This window comes from Onychostoma macrolepis, chromosome 16 (assembly GCF_012432095.1).
Source record: "Onychostoma macrolepis isolate SWU-2019 chromosome 16, ASM1243209v1, whole genome shotgun sequence".
Lineage (NCBI taxonomy): Eukaryota > Metazoa > Chordata > Actinopteri > Cypriniformes > Cyprinidae > Onychostoma > Onychostoma macrolepis.
Window position 1 is genome coordinate 15,764,148 of NC_081170.1, and position 24,377 is coordinate 15,788,524.

Genomic DNA, 24,377 nt, shown 5'->3' on the forward strand with positions numbered 1-24,377 from the left:
TTTCATTGTTCCCATTTTTTTTTATTTTTTTTTTTAAACATTTTATTAATACAGATCTGGAGAGGGATTTTTGTAATAACCATCATTTTGTCTGGTAATCAACAGAAATGTAGGTGGTGTGAAATAATGTGGCATTTACTCAAAAGCAGCTGGAACAGACATCTGCTGTTTTAAAGTTTCTGAAAAAATCTACAGTTTGGGATCAGTAAGATTCTTTTAATGAAATTAATACTTTTATTCAGCAAGGATGCAGCAAATTGATCAAGAGTGACAGTAAAGACATTTGTAATTATAAAAATTTGAACTTTCTATTTATCAAAGAATCCCAAAAATATGTATTACAGTTTCCAATGAAAATAGTAAGAAATATTTCTTGAGCACCAGATCTGCATATTAGAATGATTTCTGAAGATCATGTAACACTGAATGACAATTTAGCTTTGCAATTACAGGAACATTTTCAAATGCATTCAAATATAAAGTTAAATTGTAATACTTTTTCACAACATTACTGTTTTTACTGTATTTTTGTTAAAATGCAGCCTTTGTGAGAATGAGTTTCAAAAACAAATGATAGCTTACCGATCCCAATCTTTTGAATGTTAGTTTATGTTTAAAAAATGATTACTCTTTCAGAAAACAAGACAAAGTCTGTGCAGTAGCGTGACCTGCAACTCTGGCAAGATTGGCAGCAAATTCTTTCCATTTTAACACACAAACAGAGGTATCGTCACTTTTACAAAATAATACTTTAATAATAAAAAGTGTACACTGATTTATAGTGATAGATAAAAGATTATAATAATCCAACCCACTCAATAAACAGGGGTGTGGCGATTGAGTATAAGAATACAATGTCAAGATCCGTGACAATATCAGAAATGGACTGAAAACGGCCTTGTGACGTCTTGACTGTAGCATATTAACACCGTGGTCTCCATGCAGGTGGTCTTATGTAAGTCCCTTATGACAGGTATATGACCTGTTGTTGACAGAATGAAAGGTTATCTAATATATTTGTTGTGTTTGTGGTTTTAACCTCTAACCTCTGCAATAATCAAGGTGATACTGCAGATTTAATATGTAAACTTAATGATACAGACCAAGTGAATTTACTGCACCTTATTCAATAGTTTAAATAAACATCAAATGAGTTTAAGTGCATCATCCCCAAAGATTTAATTCCTAGAAATCCAAGCATGTTTGTGTCTCAGTTCTTAGTTTTGCTCTGACCGCTTTGACTGCCAGCACTGGACGGCCGTAGATGGTAAGAGTATTGCTTCGCCTGACTTAAAGAATCCACCAGGCTCACACACTCGATGGCGCTCACTAGTGATAAAACACACACATACACTCTCATAAGATGTAACGTAAAACACAAAAGAACACAAGCAGTGATTATGAACTCAAGTACTCACACTGTTTGTTTGTTTTAAGTGACAGATCCAGCAGCACTTGACTTTGGCTCTGCGGTTTAAGCACTGCGGCCCGCAAAGACTGCCCTCTTTTGGAAGGGGCGCCACCTAGACCGAGAAAAAAAAAACAGCAGTTTACTGGTTTGGACACAGTCACATGCACAATATCTGTGTTAACGTCACAGCTGGTACTAGAGTTGTTAAAATAACAAGATTCAGACAGTTTGGTATCAAACGTGCAGGTGTGTGTGAGCGTGCGTCCATCTGGCAGGGGCGGACAGGGCGAGGGGAGGGAGGTCGGTGAGTGTGAGCGAGAGGAGACAACTCGACATTCCATCTGACAGCAATGAACTTTTCAAAACGTCGGGACTGTCAGGGAGGAGCGGGGAGGGGAACAAGTGTCCGTGTGTGTACGTGTGCTTGTGCGTTTGAGAATGAGAGTGTCTCTGGCCTGCTCAGCCATCATCACCTGTTCATGTCTGCTGAAGGTCAGTTGCGTTAACTGGGTCGAAACTCCACCTTATCAAATTATATGAAAGAGGGAGGGGTGACGGTGTGTGTCTGTGTTGGAACGTCACATAAAAACATAACACCCCTCTGTAATAATCTTATTAGTGATGCTTGTCCTACTTTGTACCTGGCTGTTTTTGCTACTGACACGAATCAAAAACTTAGGTCACGTGCATAGATAAGGAAACGTCTCCTGTAGCTTTTATAAGCGATCAGACATATGATTTAGTTATAATAAATTCATACTTTTTGCATCAGATATTTGGAAAAATATACAATACTGTTCGAAAGTTTGGGATTGGTAAAATTAGATTGTTAGATAAATGTTTCTGAAAGAAGTCTATTATGTTTACCAAGGCTGCATTTATTTGATTAAAAATACCATAAAAACAAAAACAGTAATACTGTGAACTATTACAATTTCAAATAACCATTTTAATTTTTAATATATTTAAAATTTAAACATCATTCTAATAAGCTGATTTAGTACTCAGGAAATGTTTTTATAATTATTATTATTATCAATGTTGAAAACAGTTGTGCTGCTTCATATTTTTGTGGAAAATTTCTTTTTACTAGAAATCCTTTGTAACTGTATAAATGCATTTCTTGTCATGTTTGAACCATTTTACGCATCCTTGTTGAATGAAGGTATTACTGAAACAATTTTACGGACACCAAACAAACCAAAAAAATTATATATATATATATAAAAAATAAAAATTCAAATACATTCAAAATATCGGATGTCTAAAATTTTAGGTTAATTATGTATAAGAATAAGAATATATATAGAATATATGTATTCTTGGCACAATATATATTCTTAATATAGTATATATATTCCTAGACAGTTCCAGAAATACATTACTCACCATATATATTTTGCAGCACAGAACTCTTTTTCCCTACATTCCTGGTGGGCGGAGCTTGAACCTCAGAAGTTTTATGGTGGGTGTGGTCATGAGAGATAGGCCACTCCCATAACAGCTGAATCAACAGGGCTGTGACTTCAGCAGACTCTGCCCCTTTCCCAGTCTTGCACAGTACCTTACGAAGACGACCCCGAATACAAGACCTGAAAAAAAAAAAGTTATGCTTTAATGCGCACCAACAAAAGTACTAACAGCATATTAAACATATCAAACAAGCATACCACATTACTGTTCACAAAGAGGGACTTCAAGAATGTGCATATACCTTATCATTTGTGCTCTGAATCCAATTATTTTAGTAAAGCCATTAAAAGAAAGTGCTCTCATGGGCCTCCATTACATTCCGTACACACACACACACACACAAATAAATAAGAGGCCTATTCTGGTGACCTGCCCTCAGAGGTGTTGATGTGCTGGTGGGCAAAAAGCCATGCCACAGCTCAAATAAGGAACATGTGGGCAACATATGAGCAGACACTGATGGAATCTGCAGACTTTTCTTGCATTTTCTGTTCTAATTTGGAGGAAAAATGGATTTAAAAAGGTAAATGTGTTTTTATAATTGATGGAAAATCTGCCATCATTTATTGTCCATTTATTAATAAATAAACCTGAATTAAATGTTTAGAACGTAAAATGAATGAAGCCTCAGAGTGACATGAGAGACAGTAGCGAAATTTATACGCACTCTAAGAAATGTAATTGATGGCTCAATCGGACTGAAAAGCCTTCATGTAAACACGTTTCTTAAAAGCATTGTTAGCTAACTATGGTCGTTAGTTCCATTGAACTGTATTGGTAACAACGAAACTTGTGACCACAGCTGCTTTTGGGAAACGCACCCCAGATTGAGCTTGATCTGAATTAAATTTTGATTTAAAGGGTTAGGAGTCAAGTAAATCGAATTGGATTGGATTCATTCTAGAGCAGGTTTAGCTAGTGTAGTTTAACCATCATTAAACAAAATATTTGACTGCAGAATGCTGTGATTGGCCAATCAGAATCAAGTATCTCTTGATGTAGAGAAATCCAACAGTTTTCTCCATAGGAAACTGTTTTGATCTCCGAGATTGTTACTCAGTGGGCTTTTTAAATACTTGAAACCAATGCTGCTAAAAAAGTGGGCAGGCAGTAATGAATTCTTCAGTGGAATGAAAAAAAAAAAGAGACACCAGTACCTCCTCCATGCTCTCTGTATCACAATAGCCGCCTGGTTTTTACAATGGACGCTGTCTCTCTTCTTTTCTTTCTCTTTGTCAACTTGTTTTTTTCTTGTTCTGCCCATCCATCTTTCTTTGTCCGTTTCCATCCCTGTACATTTCTGTTTCTCTCTGCCAGTCTGTTTATCCCCCTCAGTCCTTGATCTGTTATCCTTATCTCTATGCATCTCTCTTTCTGTTCGTCTCTCTTTTTGTCGTGAGACAGAGGTGGAGTTGGAGATGTTAGATGGCTGAGTTCCTGTAGATTTGTGCGGTGATGCTGGCTTGTTCCCCTTGGACACTGATCTACAAATGCTGTGTGTCTGTGTCTCTGTGGATTGTGGTGTAGAATGGGCCGCTTGTTTTGAGTGGGTTCCTGTAGTACTTGGTCTGTTATGTATTGCTGGTTTGGGTGTTGTGGTGGTTTCCATGTGTCCTGGCGTTACATGGGCCCCTGCGTTGACCGGTTTGGCACTGCCCGGTCGACTGGATCCAGCGGGGGATCGGCGCTCATATGTGGACCCACATTCCACAGATATGGATGTGTCTGGGCCGCAAGTTTCCATCACACACACCTCGTTTATGGTGCCTGAACACTTCCTGGTCCTCAGGGTGGTCACTGTGAGACCCGAGGCTGCTGGGGGGAGAGAAGCCTCTGGTGTTTCAGCTTCTCTCGTTCTGCGCTCTGATGGAGAAACAAAATAATTGGTTAGAGAAGAGCATTAACACTAAGTGGCAGGACAGTGACATGAAAGAGAGTGCTAGGGGATCGGTGAAAAGGATTTTTAAAAAATGAAAAAATAAACTTTTTTTATATAAAAATAAAAAAAATGATTAAAAAATATATAAAATATAAAAATGAAAAATGAATTAATATATCTAATTACAATAAATGAATAATAAAAACTGATTTAAATAGATAAAATGTACATCTAATAGTAAAGTACTATAATGAGTAAAAATACTTTTAAATTAATATATTACACATTTATAATACATTTATTATTCATAAATATATATAGTTGCATTTTAAATTTTAGGATGAAGATGGCCATATTTTGGGCTTTGTTGCATCCAAAAGATGATGTAACACATCTAAAATGTAATAAAATGTAATAACACTGATAAATGTAATCTTTAGCAACCTTGAAATTCATATCCATTTTTCATACTATACATTCACACATACAGGTGCATCTCAATAAATTAGAATGTCGTGGAAAAGTTCATTTCAGTAATTCAACTCAAATTGTGAAACTCGTGTATTAAATAAATTCAATGCACACAGACTGAAGTAGTTGACATCTTTGGTTCTTTTAATTGTGATGATTTTGGCTCACATTTAACAAAAACCCACCAATTCACTATCTCAACAAATTAGAATACTTCATAAGACCAATAAAAAAAAAAATTTTTAGTGAATTGTTGGCCTTCTGGAAAGTATGTTCATTTACTGTATATGTACTCAATACTTGGTAGGGGCTCCTTTTGCTTTAATTAATGCCTCAATTCGGCATGGCATGGAGGTGATCAGTTTGTGGCACTGCTGAGGTGGTATGGAAGCCCAGTTTGCTTTGAAAGCGGCCTTCAGGTCATCTGCATTGTTGGGTCTGGTGTCGCTCATCTTCCTCTTGACAATACCCCATAGATACTCTATGGGGTTCAGGTCAGGCGAGTTTGCTGGCCATTCAAGCACAGTACCACCATGGTCATTGAACCAGCTTTTGGTACCTTTGGCAGTGTGAGCAGGTGCCAAGTCCTGCTGGAAAATGAAATCAGCATCTCCATAAAGCTTGTCAGCAGAAGGAAGCATGAAGTGCTCTAAAATTTCCTGGTAGATGGCTGCGTTGACTGTGGACTTCAGAAAACACGGTGGACCAACACCAGCAGATGACATGGCAGCCCAAATCATCACAGACTGTGGAAACAACACTGAACTTCAAGCAACATGGATTCTGTGCCTCTCCACTCTTCCTCCAGACTCTGGGACCTTGATTTCCAAATGAAATGCAAAATTTATTTTCATCTGAAAAGAGGACTTTGGACCACTGAGCAACAGTCCAGTTCTTTTTCTCCACAGCCCAGGTAAGACGCTTCTGACATTGTCTCTGGTTCAGAAGTGGCTTGGTAGCCCTTTTCCTGAAGACGTCTGAGCATGGTGACTCTTGATGCACTGACTCCAGCTTCAGTTCTCTCCTTGTGAAGCTTTCACAAGTGTTTGAATCAGCTTTGCTTGACAGTATTCTTAAGCTTGCAGTCATCCCGCTTGCTTGTGCACCTTTTCCTATCCAAATTCTTCCTTCCAGTCAACTTTGCATTTAATATGCTTTGATACAGCACTCTGTAAACAGCCACACCTTTCAGTAATGACCTTCTGTGACTTACCCTCTTTGTGGAGGGCGTCAGTGTTTGTCTTCTGGATCATTGCCAAGTCAGCAGTCTTCTCCATTATTGTGATTTCAAAGAACAAGAGATACCCAGATACTACTTATACTGTAGGGATGGTCATTAATTGAAACTCAAATGTAAATATTCTAATATTTTGAGATACTGATTTTTGACTTTCATGAGCTGTAAGCTCTAATCATCAAAATTAAAACAAAAAAACTTTTGAAATGTTTTACTTTACATGCAATGAATCTAAAATAAATGAAAGTTTCACTTTTTGAAATAACTTACAAGAAAAAATGAACTTTTTCACGACATTCCAATTTATTGAGATGTACCTGTACATTACCTAAATTCACTTTGTGATGCAGTTTGATTGTAGTTTTTCGTCTTTTATTTAAAAAAAAAAGATTATGAATTTTATAGTAATATTACATAATGTTTATTTTTTTATAAGGTGAAAATAATTATTGGTAATAAAAAATAATAATAATTTAATTTAGTGACAAATTAATGTGCAATGAAGTGTAACGCCATGTCATGTATTCCGTACTTTCTAGTTCATAAACTCACCAGTTCTATGTTTTTTCTCTCTCCTGCTCTGTGATTGGATGTTATGAGTGCTGGGGGACTTTTTGTGTTTGTGTCCTTTCGCCACCACTGGATCTTTAATGCTCTGCTCCGTTTCATCCAGTGAGAGTTTTTCCACTCTGGCTGCAGCCAATGAGACGAGCTGCTTCTGATCTGCCTCAGCCAACGAGAGCTGCTGCTCCGCCTCACGTCTGCGCTCCTCTTCCCTCTTCCTAAAGAAGCAAAAAACACACACAACACACATTCATTTACTTCACACATAATTTTATCCTGTTAATGGTGACTGCCCTGGATCGTTTATTTTCATCTTTCAGATGACAACAAGTAAAGTATCGTCTTATGGTTGCCATAGCGAATATTCAGATACACTTAAACTAGTTTTCAAAGGTTTGGGATCAGTAAGATTTTTAAAGAAATTAAGACTTTTATTCATCAAGGACACAGTAAGTACATTTATAATGTTAAGATTGTTTAAGATTTCTATTTCAAATAAATGCTGTTCTTTCAACTCTCTATTCGTCACAGGATCCTGTGAAATATTTCACAATTCTAGTTTTTACTGTATTTTGATTAAAGCCTTGGTGAAGAGAAGAGACTTAAACATAAAAAAGTCTCACCAAGTTTTTAATACTAAAATACATACAACCCATTTTCATTAGGCTAATTTAAAATTTTTAGAGTCAGCCAAATAATTAATCTCTTCTGACTTTTGGTTGGTACAATGATTTCAGGTCAATATCCGAGTTCAGCAGGGAAGAATTTGTGAAAGACACTTGCTAAACATCCCTCCATGTTTTGAACACCTAGCAGGAAAAAAAAAGAAAGAGTAGACGGATAGATTGGGGGCAGAATAGCACTGATAAAAGACAGAAGGTTAGAGTGACGGACTACACAAACAAATTTAACGGCAATGAAATGAATGTATGTTAACGTGTTTAAGCAGACCCTGGAAAAGAGAGGACATATTCTAAGCTGCGTATGTTTGTATTCATTCATCCTCAGAGCTGACAGACTCCAAATGTCAAGCTGCTGAGCAGCTGAACATAGCCCAATTAACAGAAAAGGAGGGGGGATGAGTGAATCTCTCTCACTCTTTCTCTCTCTCTCTCTATTGTCTCATCTATTTCCATTATTGACAGCAAGAAATTGATGCTCATATTCCTCAGCAGGCAGGTAGATAGATGAGCTGCTTCTGAGCAAACACACATAATTAAACAACAGGTATTATATTCATGCAAACATTCCATGTCAGCTCTGCAGATCAGCCAAGCCACATCAATCAGCACTGGATTGTGGGTAAGAGAATATTTGCACCCCACCATTTATCTTATCTCTTTCCCTTCAAGGCAGAAGGTATGGGTTTACATGAGTCTTACTTTGCAGCATCCTTGCGCAGTTGTTCGTGTCTCATGAGGAGCTTCTTGCGTTCTCTGAAGGTCCGTCTGACCTTGTAGCCCTTGTAAAGAGCCTGGATGGACGAGGCAGCAATGTCCTGGATGGCGGCGATGGACAGAGCTCCATGCTCCAGTAGAAACTGGGTCAGTTCCTGATGCTCTCCCAGCAGGGCATAGTCTAGAGGAGTGTACCTAAACACAATGATTATAGTCAGTAGCCATTTAACAAGGCCATTTTTTAATGTTTTGATGTAAAGGACCCCAAATTTTATATTAAAATATAAAAGTTTTTATTCAAAAACTGGAGTCTGTAAGATTTTTTATGCTTTTGAAAGAAGTCTCTTGTAATGTAATTTATTCCTGTGATGGCAAAGCTGAACTTTTTAGCAGCCATTATTTCAATTTTCAGTGTCACATGATCCTTCAAAAATAATTCTAATAGGCTGATTTGGTGTTAAGAAACATTCATCATTATTATCAATGTTGAAAACAGTCAAGCTGCTTTATATTTTTGTAAAAACTGTAATAAAGTTTTTCTAGGACACTTTGATGAAACAGAAATCTTTTGCAACATTTTTAGTAAATGTCTTTACTGGCTACTTTTGATCGATATAAAACATCCTTGCTAAATAAAAGTATTAATTTCTTTCAAATAAAACCTTTCTAAACCCAAACTTTCAAACAGTATATATACATAGTTTTTAATGACATATACAGGTGCTGGTCATATAATTAGAATATCATCAAAAAGTTGATTTATTTCACTAATTCCATTCAAAAAGTGAAACTTGTATATTATATTCATTTATTACACACAGACTGATATATTTCAAATGTTTATTTCTTTTAATTTTGATGATTAGAGCTTACAGCTCATGAAAGTCAAAAATCAGTATCTCAAAATATTCGAATATTTACATTTGAGTTTGAATAAAGGACCATCCCTACAGTATAAATTCTGGGTATCTCTTGTTCTTTGAAACCACAATAATGGGGAAGACTGCTGACTTGGCAATGATCCAGAAGACGAACATTGACGCCCTCCACAAAGAGGGTAAGTCACAGAAGGTCATTACTGAAAGGTGTGGCTGTTTACAGAGTGCTATATCAAAGCATATTAAATGCAAAGTTGACTGGAAGGAAGAATTTGGGTAGGAAAAGGTGCACAAGCAACAGGGATGACCGCAAGCTTGAGAATACAGTCAAGCAAAGCCGATTCAAACACTTGGGAGAGCTTCACAAGGAGTGAACTGAAGCTGGAGTCAGTGCATCAAGAGTCACCACGCTCAGGCGTCTTCAGGAAAAGGGCTACCAAGCCACTTCTGAACCAGAGACAACGTCAGAAGCATCTTAACTGGGCTGTGGAGAAAAGAACTGGACTGTTGCTCAGTGGTCCAAAGTCCTCTTTTCAGATGAAAGTAAATTTTACATTTCATTTGGAAATCAAGGTCCCAGAGTCTGAAGGAAGTGTGGAGGCACAGAATCCATGTTGCTTGAAGTCCAGTGTGAAGTTTCCACAGTCTGTGATGATTTGGGCTGCCATGTCATCTGCTGGTGTTGGTCCACTGTGTTTTCTGATGTCCACAGTCAACGCAGCCATCTACCAGGAAATTTTAGAGCACTTCATGCTTCCTTCTGTTGACAAGCTTTATGGAGATGCTGATTTCATTTTCCAGCAGGACTTGGCACCTGCCCACACTGCCAAAGGTACCAAAAGCTGGTTCAATGACCATAGTGTTACTGTGCTTGATTGGCCAGCAAACTCGCCTGACCTGAACCTTGTCAAGAGGAAGATGAGAGACACCAGACCCAACAATGCAGAAGAGCTGAAGGCCACTATCAGAGCAACCTGGGCTCTCATAACACCTGAGCAGTCCCACAGACTGATCGACTCCATGCCACGCCGCATTGCTGCAGTAATTCAGGCAAAAGGAGCCCCAACTAAGTATTGAGTGCTGTACATGCTCATACTTTTCATTTTCATACTTTTCAGTTGGCCAAGATTTCTAAAAATCCTTTCTTTGTATCGGTCTTAAGTAATATTCTAATATTTTGAGATACTGATTTTTGACTTTCATGAGCTGTAAGCTCTAATCATCAAAATTAAAAGAAATAAACATTTGAAATATATCAGTCTGTGTGTAATGAATGAATATAATATACAAGTTTCACTTTTTGAATGGAATTAGTGAAATAAATCAACTTTTTGATGATATTCTTAATTATATGACCAGCACCTGTATATATATGGATCTGCAGTCAGATCCATAAACGCTAGGCCACATTTCAAGATGTATGTACATGCATGAATGTTTGTTACCTCTCCTCAGTGTGCTCCATATGGTTGGGAAAGGCCCCACATCCCAGAAGCAGCTTCACAGCATCCAGATAACCGTTATTACAGGACCAGTGGAGTGCAGTTCTCCCCTTAACAAAAAAAACAAAAAAACATACAAAAGTCAAACCTTAAGCTATTCTTCAGTCTTTCTCTTGTTCATACTGTATATCCAGCAGGCCCTCAATGTTAGCTTTGGATCCAGGATGATCATACCTCCTTGTCCTGGATATTGGGGTCTGCATCATGCTGAATGAGCAAGGCCATGCAGTTGATGTAGCCAGCATATGCCGCACACTGGAGGGGAGTCCGTCCTGCGTGGTCCTGCAGGTTAGGACTGATCCCGTTCTCCATTAGCACCTCGCACACCTCCGCATTACCGCCCAGAGCCGCCCAGTGCAGAGCAGAGTGACCGTCTATGTCTACCAGATCAACACGTGCTCCTCCTAAATGTATAAAAGATGCAGATTTCCCATGAACACTCTTTGAACTGTTGTACTTTAAACAGATCTCTACTGACACTTTTCCAACAACATAGTGCCACAACAACTTTGCACACAAGTCAGTCATGCTCTAGTGACGCTTAACAAAACTAGATTACTCCAATTCTGATAAACAAAGTGGCCTAGAAATAAATGCAATGCTGGCTCTAGCTACATTTTCCCCCAAATATGTATAAAATAAATTTGTTTTAACTACAAAAAGCATGTTTGTTAATTTATTGCTATGAATTTTATATTTAGATAACTTATGACCATTGCACCAAAAGCAGCTAATGATGGCATAAAGACAATGAATCATAATATCAATGTGATAAATGACACCAATGTTAATCAAATAATTTTCAAAAAAATATACAAAAACAATGAAAAGAATTTTATTTTAGACAGACTTGGAAAATAATTCCAAAAAACTGTATTGCATAACATTACATACAGTGCATTCAGAAAGTATTCAGACCCCCTTCACTTTTTTTATGTTATGTTGCTGCCTGATACTACAATTGTTTGAATTTATTTATTTTTTCTCATTAATCTACACTCTGTACCTCATAATGACAAAGCGAATACAGAATTTTAGAAAAATTTATTACAAAGAAAAGAACTGAAATATCACATTTACATAAGTACATAAGTGCAACAACACTTGAAATTTAGCTCAGGTGCCTCCCATTTCTCTTGATCATTGCTGAGATGTTTCTACACCTCGATTGGAGTCCACCTGTGGTAAATTAAATTGATTGGACATGATTTGGAAAGGCACACACCTCTCTATAAAAGGCCTCACAGCTGACAATGCATTTCAGAGTAAAAACCAAGCCATGAGGTCAAAGGAACTTCCTGCAGAGCTCAGAGACAGGATTGTATCGAGGCACAGATCTGGGCAAGGCTACAAAAACATTTCTGCTGCACTGAAGGTTCCCAAGAGCACAATGGCTTCCATAATTCCCAAATGGAAGACGTTTGGCACAACCAGGACTCTTCCAAGAGCTGGTCACCCAGCAAAACTGAGGAATTGATGGAGAAGGGCCTTGTCTAGACTGGTGACCAAGAACCTGATGGTAACTCTAGTTGAGCTCCATGATCGTATATGCAAATGGGAGAAACCTACAGAAGGACAAACACCCCCGCAACACTCCACCGATCTGGGTTTTATGACAATGTGGCCAGACTCAATCATATCCTCCGTGAAGACACATGAAAACACACTTGAAATTTGCAAAACAGCACCTAAAGGACCCTCTACAACAAGATTATCTGGTCTGATGAACCTCAATTCTAAGCATCATGTTTGAAGGAAACCAGCTCTACTCATCACCTGCAGAGTACCATTCCAAAAGTAAAGTGTGCTGGTAGCAGCCTCATGCTGTGGGGGTGTTTTTCAGCGGCAGGTACTGGGAGACTGGTCAGGGTTGAGGGAAAGCTGAATGGAGCAAAGTACAGAGATATCCTCAATGAAAACCTGTTCCACAGCGCTCAGGACTTCAGACTGGGTCAAAGGTTCAACTTCCAGCATGACAATAACCCTAAGCACACAGCCAAGGCAACACAAGAGTGGCTTAGGGACAACTCTGTGAATGTCCTAGAGTGGCCCAGCCAGAGCCCTGACTTGAACCCTATCGAACATCTCTGGAGAGACCTGAAAATAGCTGTCCACTGATGGTTCCCATCCAATCTGACCGAGCTTGAGAGGATTTGCAAAGAAGAATAGCAGAAAATCCCCCAATCCAGGTGCGCAAAGCTTGTTGCGTCATACCCAAAAAGACTTGAGGCTGTAATTGCTGCCAAAGGTGCTTCAACTAAGTTACTGAGAAAAGTGTCTGAATACTTATGTAAATGTGTTGTGTGTGTGTGTGTGTGTGTGTGTGTGTTTTTTTTTTTTTTTTTTTTAAATAAACTTACAGACATATCTAAAATTCTGTTTTCACTTTGTCATTATGAGGTATGGAGTGTAGATTGATGTGAAAAAAATAAATTTAAACAATCGTCGTATCAGGCTGCAACATAAGAAAATGAAGGGGGTCTGAATACTTTCTGAATGCACTTTATATATAATATTATAAAATAAGTCTCAAATACATATAATACAAACTATATAAAAATGTATAGTATTTAAATGCATTATGTACTTTTTGTTTATTTTCAGATATATAGATTTTGAATATGCAAAAACAAAGTAATTTATTTTAGACAGAGTTGCAAAATAATGTCTGAAAAATTGTCTCAAAAACAAACAAACAAATATAGTACAAACTATATGTAAAAGTAAAAAATAATGCAACTATTTTTAAGAATATTTAAATACATTATGTACCATATTTATTCATTTATTTTTAGGCATAGATGATTTACGAAGTCTGTCTAAAATAAAACTATTTCCATTGTTTTGGCACATTTTTATTATTTCCCTGGACCGCACCAATGAGTACGATAAAGGGTCATGTGTGCACTTACAAACCTTTGATGAGCGTTAGAATGACATCTCGATGGCCCATCTCACAAGCCCGGAACAGAGGCGTGTGTTTCATTACGTCCAGCGGGTCCATCATAGCTCCCTGCTCTAGCAACAACTGAGCAGTGGACACATGCCCTGAGAGTGCAGCCGCATGAAGCGCTACACACACACACACACACACACAAAGTGCACATAAAGACAGTGACCAAACTGTCAACTCTTGTTATGGCTGTATGAAGCTACATACATAGGATATGGCTTGTTAATTGCTTGATTGAACAGAAAATGCAATTATCACTGATCTGAGCTGAAACTAACCAGTTTAGGCCAGGAATGGATAATTGTGTTCAAAATGACTGTATGTGTGTGTGATTGTGTAACTCTCTCACACACCTGTCCCTCCATATTTGTCCGTCATGTTTATGTCCAAGTCCTTTTTCAAATCCAGCATAATTTTGATGACATCGTTGCTGCCCTTCCCCGCAGCCCACATGAATGCTGTTCGTCCCTCCAGATCGGGCTCATCTCGCACAGAGGGGTGTTTCAGGAACACTGCAACTGTGTCCTTAAATATGCAAAACCACCAGAAACAATTCAATATAGCAATAAGATATATAGTAGTTTATATATATATGAAGAGTTCAGATGCAAAAGCCTCCAAGTGCTGTTTGAAATTTTCTTCAAAAATTATCATTTTTATCATACTCCTATGTGTAAGTTCTGTTATTTCACTTTAATGCCAAAGAATATGTTCTTTTCATTGACATTAAAGTGAAATAACTGAACATAAACATAGAAGCCTGAGAAAAATGCTCATTTTATAAGAAAACTTTTGCACCTGAACTCTTCATATATAAATATTAATCGTGATTAATCGCATCCAAAATAAACATTTTTTGTTTACATAATATATGTGTGTGTACTGTGTATATTTATTATGTTTATATATATATATATATATATATATATATAAATAAATACACACACATGTATATATTTACGAAAATTATTACGTTTATATATTAAATATATTTATATATGATATATTTTATATGAATATAAATATAAATATATACACACGTAAATATTTTCAAAATATATGCTGTATGTTGTGTCTCTTTATATACACCTAATAAATATACACAGTACTCACACATATATTATGTAAACTAAAACTTTTATTTTGGATGAGATTAATCGTGATTAATCGTTTGACAGCACTATACACACACACACACACACACACACACACACACACACACATAATTGAATAACAAATAACTTAAACAATTTCTTTTTTTATGCTGAATGAAGGAACAAACATACAACCAAACATATGTATATCTATCTATCTATCTATCTATCTATCTATATATATGATAATATATATGATATATATGAATAAAGAATAAACAAACATATTTATATTTGTTTGTGTATAAATAAATAAATCAACTACAAAATAATCCCAATCATCTGGTTTATTCATATTTGTATGTGTATACATAAATGTGACCCTGGACCACAAAGCCAGTCTTAAGTGTAAATTTTTCGAAATTGAGATTCATACATCATCTGAAAGCTGAATAAATAAGCTTTCCATTGATGTATGGTTTTGTTCGGCCGAGATACAACTATTTGAAAATCTGGAATCTGAGGGAGCAAAAAAATCTAAATATTGAGAAAATCGCCTTTAAAGTTGTCCAAATTAAGTTCTTAGCAATGCATATTACTAATCAAAAATGAAGTTTTGATATATTTATGGTAAGAAATGTACTAATGGAACATGATCTTTACTTAATATCCTAATGATTTTTGGCATAAAAGAAAAATTTATAATTTTGCCCCATACAATGTATTTTTGGCTATTGCTACAAATATACCCCAGCGACTTAAGACTTAAGTTTTATTTTGGATATATAAATGAACGAATAAATGAATGAATGAATCAATGAAACCAACCAACAATTCAACTGACGTTCTGTCACAATTTTTTTCTAAAGCTCTAATGGAGCCCAATTAAAAGAAACAAATGAAAAGCAAAACATTCAGGGTCCAAACATACAGGATATTATTTTACACACTCAAAAATGATGTCTTATGTCTTACAGCATAGTTGCTCTGAGCTCCATAGTGCAGAGGTGTTGCTCCCTGACTGTCTGATGGGATCATCCCAGACTTGTTCCTCTCCAACAGAAGGTGTACAATCTTTGCATGACCTACACAGTCACATACAAACCAGTGTTAGCATCTACACTTAGCAAATGATTTCAGCAGTCAAATTCCGCATATGTGTATGAGTATAAATGTGTGTACCCAGCAGTGCCGCCCAGTGCAGTGGCGTCCTGAACAGGTTGTCATAGGCTGTCACACTGCAGCCCTCGTATGATGTCAGCACTTCAACCACTGCCTCATTCCCATCAGCCACTGCAAAGTGCAGAGGGGTGCGTCCCTCATAGTCCTGCCAGTTCAGCAGGGATTCGGTGGGAGCAGCTTCCTACAAAATACACAAATACTGAAGATACTGTAATTGTATTATTTGTATGTGTGAGGAGAAATAATGAGGTAACAAGTGTGGACTCACCAGGATACAGTGTACTGTACGTGTAGCATTGGGGTGTTTGTTATGTGCCGCCCAGTGTAAAGGGATCTTGCCCTCGCTGTCTGGGATCCCGATGTTTGAATCGTGCTTGATCAGCAGCTTAACATGCTCGGGGTGATTGTAGAAGGCGCTCCAGTGCAGCGCTGTCTGCTGTAGAACAAACAGCATTCAATTTCAAAGATTCCATTTCCAGTTTTACTGTTCACTCGTGTTACACTGCGGCTACAAAGCTGCTCCATGGCCTTCAAGGAAATTGGGGCTTTAAATGATCACAGCGAGCGGGCTGTCAATGAACTGCAATCAAGGAAATAACATTATGGAGCTTTTCCAAGAGCACAAATAAAGAAGTCCTTCGCTCTTCATCATATCACATCAAACTAGTCAGCCAGCTCCCTCTGGGATTAGAGTGTCAAGATCTTCTTATCCAATACCACCAGGCCTAGGCGAAGAATACGTGGATTTTCAACGCTATCTCACGGCAATTCGTACGTATTTTACGAGGTGGCTAATTTGTACGACCTCACTCATACGATTTTGTACGATTTGTCTAAACCCCAGTGACTGTTAGGTTTAAGGGGCGGGGTTAGGTGAAGGTCATTCGTACAAAATCATACGAATTGGCAACTCGTAAAATACGTACGATTTAAGCAAAAATCGTATGAATTCGTACGAATTAGCCACCTCGTAAAATATGTACGAATTGCCGTGAGATCGGGATAGGATTTTTCAAATTTTTTGTGCTGATTTTAGGTCAAATGTGTTTAGCAGAGCTGGTGGTGTCTTTTTAGGTGCTGAAAACATAAGTTAGCCAAAATACTCAATAGACCACACAAAAAATAAAGTGTATATATATATAACTGAATATGTAGAATGACGGGAAGTGCAACAAGTGCACATTTTCAGAATGTCTTCCAGAATGCCATAATTGCCACTTGAAATCTCAGAATTTTTTACTTTTTTAAATAATACGTTACAACTTTAAGTAATTTTTTGTACATTTACATGTAAATGAATTTAAACTTTAAATTTGATAAATAAACTTTATAACTTTAAATTAAAATATACACTTAAAAATCTAAAATGTAAATTTTAACATAAAATGATGTATTGCAACTTTAAGTTGAGTAAAACTGAAAGGTAAATTTTAATGTATTAATTATAATTAAAAATTAAAAAGTAAAATTTAAACAAACATTACATCTTTAAGTTGAATAACATTTTACATTTAAATGAATTTAAACTTTATGCATTATAGCTTTAACTTTAACATTTTAATCTTAAAATTACAACTTTAAGTTCAACTTAAATATACAGTAGTGTGAAAAAGTGTTGGCCCTTCCTGATTTGTTTGTCACACTTTAATGTTTCAGATCATCAAACAAATTTAAATATTAATCAAAGATAACACAAGTAAACACAACATGCAGTTTTTAAATAAAGTTTTTTATTATGAAGGGAAAACAAAATCCAAACCCACATGGCCCTGTGTGAAAAAGTGCTTGCCCCCTAAATCTAATAACTGGTCGTGCCACCCTTTGCAGCAAAAACTGCAATCAAGCATTTGCGATAACTGGCAATGTGTCTTTCAGAGCGCTGTGGATGAATTTTAGCCCACTCTTCTTTGCAGAATTGTTTTAATTCAGCCACATTGGAGGGTTTTCAAGCATGAATGGACTGTTTAAGGTCATGCCACAGCATTTCAATTGGATTTAAGTCCAGACTTTGATTTGGCCACTCCAAAACCTTCATTTTGTTTTTCTTGAGACATTCAGAGGTGGACTTGCTGCTGTGTTTGGAATCATTGTCCTGCTGCAGAACTCAAGTGCACTTGAGCTTGAGGTCACAAACTGATGGCCGGACATTCTCCTTCAGGATTTTCTGATAGAGTGCAGAATTCATGGTTCCATAAATTATGGCAAGTCATCCAGATTCTGAAGCTGCAAAGCAGCCCCAGACCATCACACTACCACCACCATGTTTGACTGTTGGTATGATGTTCTTTTTATGAAATGCTGTGTTGGTTTTACGCCAGGTGTAACGGGACACACACCTTCCAAAAAGTTCAACTTTTGTTGCATCAGTCCACAGAATATTTGCCCAAAAGTTTTGGGGATAATCAAGATATTTTTTGGCAAATGTGAGACGAGCCTTTGTGTTCTTTTTGGTCAGCAATGGCTTTTGCCCAGCAATGGCTTTTGCCTTGGAACTCTCCCATGGATGCTGTTTTTGCCCAGTCTCTTTCTTATTGTTGAATCATGAACACTGACCTTAATTGAGGCAAGTGAGGCCTGCAGTTCTTTAGATGTTGTTCTGGGTTCTTTTATGACCTCCTGGATGAGTCGTCATTGTTGCTCTTGGAGTAATTTTGGTAGGCCGGCCACTCCTGGGAAGGTTCACCACTGTTCCAAGTTTTCTCCATTTGTGGATAATGGCTCTGACCATGGTTTGCTGGAGTCCCAAAGCCTTAGAAATGGCTTTATAACCCTTTCCAGACTGATACATGTAAACTATTTTGTTTCTCATATGTTTATGAATTTCTTAAAATCGCGGAATGATGTGTTGCTCTTTAAGCATGCTTCACTTTGTCAGACAGGTTCTATTTAAGTGATTTCTTGATTCAACAGGTCTGGCAGTAATCAGGCCGGGGTTTGGCTAGTGAAATTTAACTCAGCTTTCTAAAATAATGTGGTTAATCACAGTTCTTTCATGATTTAATAGGAGGGCAAGCACTTTTTCACACAGGGCCATGTGGGTTTGGATTTAGTTTTCCCTTCATAATAAAAAACTTCATTTCAAAACTGCATGTTGTGTTTACTTGTGATATCTTTGATTAATATTTAAATTTGTTTAATGATCTGAAACATTAAAGTGTGACAAACATGCAAAAAAATTAAAAATCAGGAAGGGGGCAAACACTTTTTCACACCACTGTATACATTAAAACTTTAAATTATAATAAATTTAATTTAAATGAAACAAACTTTAAATTATATATTACATACTTATATATCTCATATAATATATATAAATACAACTTTCTCGTAATTCCAATGATATATTTTGCAAATGTGAACTGTCAAGCGCCTGAGAACTTTTATGTGTTTGTTTGTCTATCTATCTATATCAGCTGCAGATTTCCAATGCCTTTTTTTGTGTGTCAGGCAACTTTGGCACTCTCAGTTCGAGACTCCATCCAAAATCCATCCTAGTCAGTAAAGCTTATATTTTTGGCTTCTGTTTGATAAATTGCTTGAGCTTTTCCTCATTTGTGAGTCACTTTAGATGAAGCGTCTGCTTAATTATTACATGTAAATATATGCTGGTCTCCAGCTTTTTAACAAGCTTCATTAGCTAAACATTCTTGCTCAACCATAAAGATGGTTTGCTCTGCAGTTTGATTCCAAATGCAAAAATGCTTACCTAAAACACACACGCCCTTCTCTCTTCATCCATCACTCAAGCTTCCCCAGCCCCAAAATGCACAAACAGCCAATGTGGACAAGTGAAGACCGAAGACGCACTAGATGAGCTATTTTCTGCATCTGGCCACAGAACAAGCCTCATCACGAGAAATCACGATTCTGCTTATCAAATTATTACAAAACCAACAGATGGACAAAGGCCTGCAAACAAAACTCCCTTATGTGACTCAATAGAAGCACTGATACAACCACAGTGCACGCACACACGCACACACTCATGTTAGCGTAATCACAACCATACACACACACACACACACACACACACACACACACACACACACACACACACACACAGAATAATGATTTAAAACAGGAGCCTTAATAACCCTAGTAGCTTTGAGCAGTTTGTCTGTGGAATGAGATTTTAAATGACGGCGTATCTAAAGAGTTGCTGTATGTGCGTAGATCATCGGAAAGTAAACTGGGGTGAATGTTTACAGTAATTGGAACCAAAGTGAATAAAGCTGCATGTGGTCTGGTAATCTGGAGCAGTTGATAGCAGTGTTTCCCAGGAAAACACGGGGCCCACATACGCATCTCTCCAAACTCTTCTTTTGCTCTATGGTGACCAGCACATATCAACTTCTCTAGTCTAAAGCTTCTGTGTTTACTAATGCTAGCTACAGTACTATAGCTGTTGCTATTATTTGTATTATAGCTCATACAGTAATGTTACAATATTACAGTAAAGTACAACAGCCCTGCCAACCATTATGAAACTCTTTCCAGTTTCATAAAAGTCAGTTTCTGCCTGTTTCACTGTGACTTTAAATCTCACAATGCGACATATATCTCACTATTACAACATTATTTCTTATTTATTTATTTCCAAATTATTTATTCTATTTATATATAATTCATTTGTTTCTAATTTTAGGATCAAAAGTGTAAAAGAACTTTATATTAAAAATAAAACCTGTCATTTCAAATCTTGCCAAACAATCCTGAAAAAAAAAAATGCATCTTGGTTTCCACAAAAATATTAAGCATCAGTTGTATCACTGATAATAAGATTAAATGTTTCTTGACCAAATTTCTGAAGGATCATGTGACACTGAAGACTGGATGATGAAAATTCAGCTTTGCCATCACAGGAATAAATTATATTTTAAAACATATTAACACAGATAAAAGTTACTTTAAATTGTAATAATATTTCACAATATTGCGTTTTTGATCAAATAAATGCAGCTCTATATGTTGACTTTGTTGCAAATGTTATTTCTTGTAACTGCAACTTTATATCTCACAATTGCAACTTTATCAAAAAATTTAACTTTTTTCGTAATTGTGACTTTATTTCAAACAATTATGACTTTATTTCTCATAAATGTGATTATTTCTTACAAATGTGACTTTGTTTCTTGTAACTACAACTTTATTTCATAATTGTTATTATATTTCTTATTTTAAGACTTATCTTACAACTATCTGCTTTATTTTTTACTCCGAGATGGAAACAGGCTTCCATGCACAGTCTTTGTTGTGAAAATGGGTTGGTTTGTATTCTCTCTGCGATTCGTGGAAGACGTCTTTGGCATGCAGCGAGTGAGTGATTGTCACTTCACACACACACATAAGGTTAACATTGCGATGAGACCCTGAGCCTTGTAGGCGCCTGGCAAGCTCTCGCAGCAGCTCTGAGAAAATATCTTTTATTAGACAATTTAAACAGACCTCATATCCTCCAGAGAAACATCAGAGGGTGCAGAGCTCCCCTGCTGCTTTATGGCATATATACAACCACAAACACACACGAACACGCACACATACACACACCACCTAACCTCACGTTCACCCCGATCCCCACCCAAGCCATCTATAGACGAGCCACCGAGTGTGTGAGCATGTGTAGTGTGTGCGTTTGCCTTTGGTACCTTATTCCTGTCCTGTGTGTCCACTTCACCAGGTGCCATGTGCTTGAGGAGCAGAGACAGAGGTTTGGAGCTCGAGTGTCGGGTTGCCAGGTGTAATGGGGTCATTTCTTCCAGATCCTTTAACCGCCAATCGGCGTGGCGTGACAGTAAGAGTTTCATAAAGCGCACATTGCCCTGAAATGCATGTGTATATGCAAAAAAAAACAAAAAACATAACTTTTTCACTTTAATTAGACAATTTTGTATGCTTGTAAGGATTGGAGGATCACAGACTAATAGATCACAGTCCCAAACATGAATAACAATTCATTTACCCTGAACTTTTTTGTTATCAAATTAATTTATTGCACTATTTAACTATAATTCAGTCAGAACTGTGGCCAAGTCATTAGGGCAGCTGTGAAGACTGATTGAAACCAGTAACACTTAAGTTCTCCAGTTTATTTGACTGATCCATTAAAAGAACCAGCTCATAACATTCATTCATTCATGAATCGGACAACACCTGTAAACTCACAACCATTTAAAATTTAAGTCTGGCTTTAGTCAAGGCCCAAAAGCATCTAAAACTATAGTTTCAGTTCGGGTAGCTTTACTTTACCGTTACATCTGACACCATATGCTCCGTATGAATTCTCATTTCTGGGATATCATAACATAATATGCAAAGGCAGCATTTGTAAGTTCATTTCCCCAGAAAATGTGAGACTGGAGTAATGGCTGCTGAAAATTCTGATTTGCCATCACAAGAATAAATTACATTTTTAAAATATATTCAAAAACAGTTATTTTAAATAGTAATTATATTTCACAATAGTAATGTTTCAATATGATTTCAATTCAGTTAGATTTAATATCCATTTTTATATTTCTTGTGGAAAATGTGAAACTATGAGCTTTAAAGGTGAAGTCTGTATTTTGTTTTCTATGGAAGGAAACTTACTCCTATTTGGGATACTATAACTTAATATTTGTGCAAATTCATTTGCTGCCTATAGAAATTAAGTTACACATTTCATCTTTAAAGTCAAAATGAAATGAAAATTCACTATGTTCTCTAAATGCATGTTATTGGTCTTATTGTGAATGACTAATTCGCACATATGTTTCGTTTTCTACATTTTTAGACCTCATAATTTTTTATCAAAATGTAATCTCAATCTTCCAGTGAAATGACAGACTTCTCTCTCTGATGACGTATACTGGACTTCTCTAATCATTAAACCTGGCCCCTATCTTAAATTCAACTTCAAGCTTGCATTCAAATCTACCTCCATCCAACCAACAGCTGATGGATAGAACCAGTGCCCACCCAACAATTTTTCTTTATCAAAAAACCTATTTAACTTAAATGTACAACACCACACAGAAAAAAATATACGTTATTCTTGGGCCGCGGTTTGTGGTAGAGACGGCTGTTTATCCATCTGAAGGGTCTGAATGTGTCTGAGTGCGAATGGCCCTCCCCTCTTATCAAGTATCCTCCCAGGCCTCCTTAGCTCCTGTGTAAAACATTCCGGGGAGAGCCCTCGTGTGTGCGTGTGTGTGTGTGTGTGAGTGCGTGTGTGTGTGTGTCAAGGTTCTCAGTCTCTATTCCCAGCCCAATTAGAGTGTTAATCCCTGAGCTACAGCTCTTATTGATCTAGATGTCAGAGTGTTACCCATCAATCCCGTCCCTCCCTGTCTTCCTCTCCTCACACTCTCGCCATCTCCTTTCCTCTCCACTCTGCTCTCCTTTCCAATCCTCTTCTCTTGTTTCAGTCAAACTGTCCCGTTTATTAAGTCAAAATAACATAACACATACAAGCGCTCTCATATTCAGATTATTGGGAGAAATGTGTCAACATCACAAACACTAGAGGGCAGTAAACCCTAACAACACCAAACCTTTGTAAGTTTCTATCAGAATCAGGGTCAGCTCAGAGACAAACGGCTGTGTGTGTGTGTTTGTGTCACCTTCTGTGCTGCGAGGTGCAGTGCAGTCCTCTGACTGTGGTCAGTCTTGTTGACGGCTGTGCCGGCCTTAAGCAGCACCTCTGCACAGTCCAAGCGGTCGGCCAGCACACAATACATCAGAGGAGTCCGGCCAAACTGATCCTCACTGTCCCGCAGACGAGACTCTGCTGCGGACACAAAGCACACATACATAAAACAGTCAACCATAACCTGCCATTGAAATCTCTCTTTAATATTAAAAAGAAGTGTTGGTGAGTGATATATTTAATATTCATGGTACGTTTATGATGTTTTTCTGCAACGATGTAAAACTAAGCAAGGGATTTTTGTGTGGTTAAGTTTAATAATACACTCTAAAAAATGCTGGGTTAAATACAAGCCAGTGCTGGGTAAATATTGGACAGAATATTTGGGTTGTTTTCAACCAACAGTTGGGTGAAACGTTTAACCCAACCTTCTAGGCAGTAACCCAACCACTGGGTCTAAACAACCCAATCGCTGGGTTTGTCCATATTTAACCCAGCATTTTTTAGAGTGTAACGCTATCCAGGTGATGTACTGCATCTTTAAGGATTTGTGCGAACCAGTGTACACTTTGCTATCCCATAAGGACTTTGGAGTCAAATTAAAAAATTATGAGAATTGTGAGCTGAATAGGTTCATTTATAGTTTTATTTTTTTACATAAATTGCTAAATGGTACTTGTTGGTACCCAAATAAATTATCTGCATGTTT

The 24,377-nt window shown here is 37.1% G+C and overlaps 1 protein-coding gene across 3 annotated transcripts in view; it reads right to left on the minus strand.

The window, feature by feature from the left end:
- The window catches only part of invs (inversin), a 35,782-nt gene continuing 11,405 nt past the window's right edge, over nucleotides 1-24,377 (minus strand). Inside the window, exons 4-18 of one of the 3 annotated variants that reach the window (XM_058747888.1) lie at nucleotides 23,643-23,809; nucleotides 21,687-21,860; nucleotides 16,310-16,474; nucleotides 16,042-16,222; nucleotides 15,835-15,944; nucleotides 14,119-14,290; nucleotides 13,729-13,884; nucleotides 10,987-11,216; nucleotides 10,756-10,862; nucleotides 8,418-8,627; nucleotides 7,024-7,253; nucleotides 4,042-4,747; nucleotides 2,801-3,003; nucleotides 1,419-1,523; nucleotides 1-1,329 (exon numbers count right to left, since the gene is read on the minus strand). In XM_058747888.1, coding sequence (XP_058603871.1) covers nucleotides 1,211-1,329; nucleotides 1,419-1,523; nucleotides 2,801-3,003; nucleotides 4,042-4,747; nucleotides 7,024-7,253; nucleotides 8,418-8,627; nucleotides 10,756-10,862; nucleotides 10,987-11,216; nucleotides 13,729-13,884; nucleotides 14,119-14,290; nucleotides 15,835-15,944; nucleotides 16,042-16,222; nucleotides 16,310-16,474; nucleotides 21,687-21,860; nucleotides 23,643-23,809 — 3,035 coding nt within the window. In that variant the 3' untranslated portion in view covers nucleotides 1-1,210. Of the gene's footprint in view, nucleotides 1,330-1,418; nucleotides 1,524-2,800; nucleotides 3,004-4,041; nucleotides 4,748-7,023; nucleotides 7,254-8,417; nucleotides 8,628-10,755; nucleotides 10,863-10,986; nucleotides 11,217-13,728; nucleotides 13,885-14,118; nucleotides 14,291-15,834; nucleotides 15,945-16,041; nucleotides 16,223-16,309; nucleotides 16,478-21,686; nucleotides 21,861-23,642; nucleotides 23,810-24,377 lie in introns of all 3 variants that reach the window. The other 2 variants (XM_058747887.1, XM_058747886.1) reach the window with 2 other exon arrangements.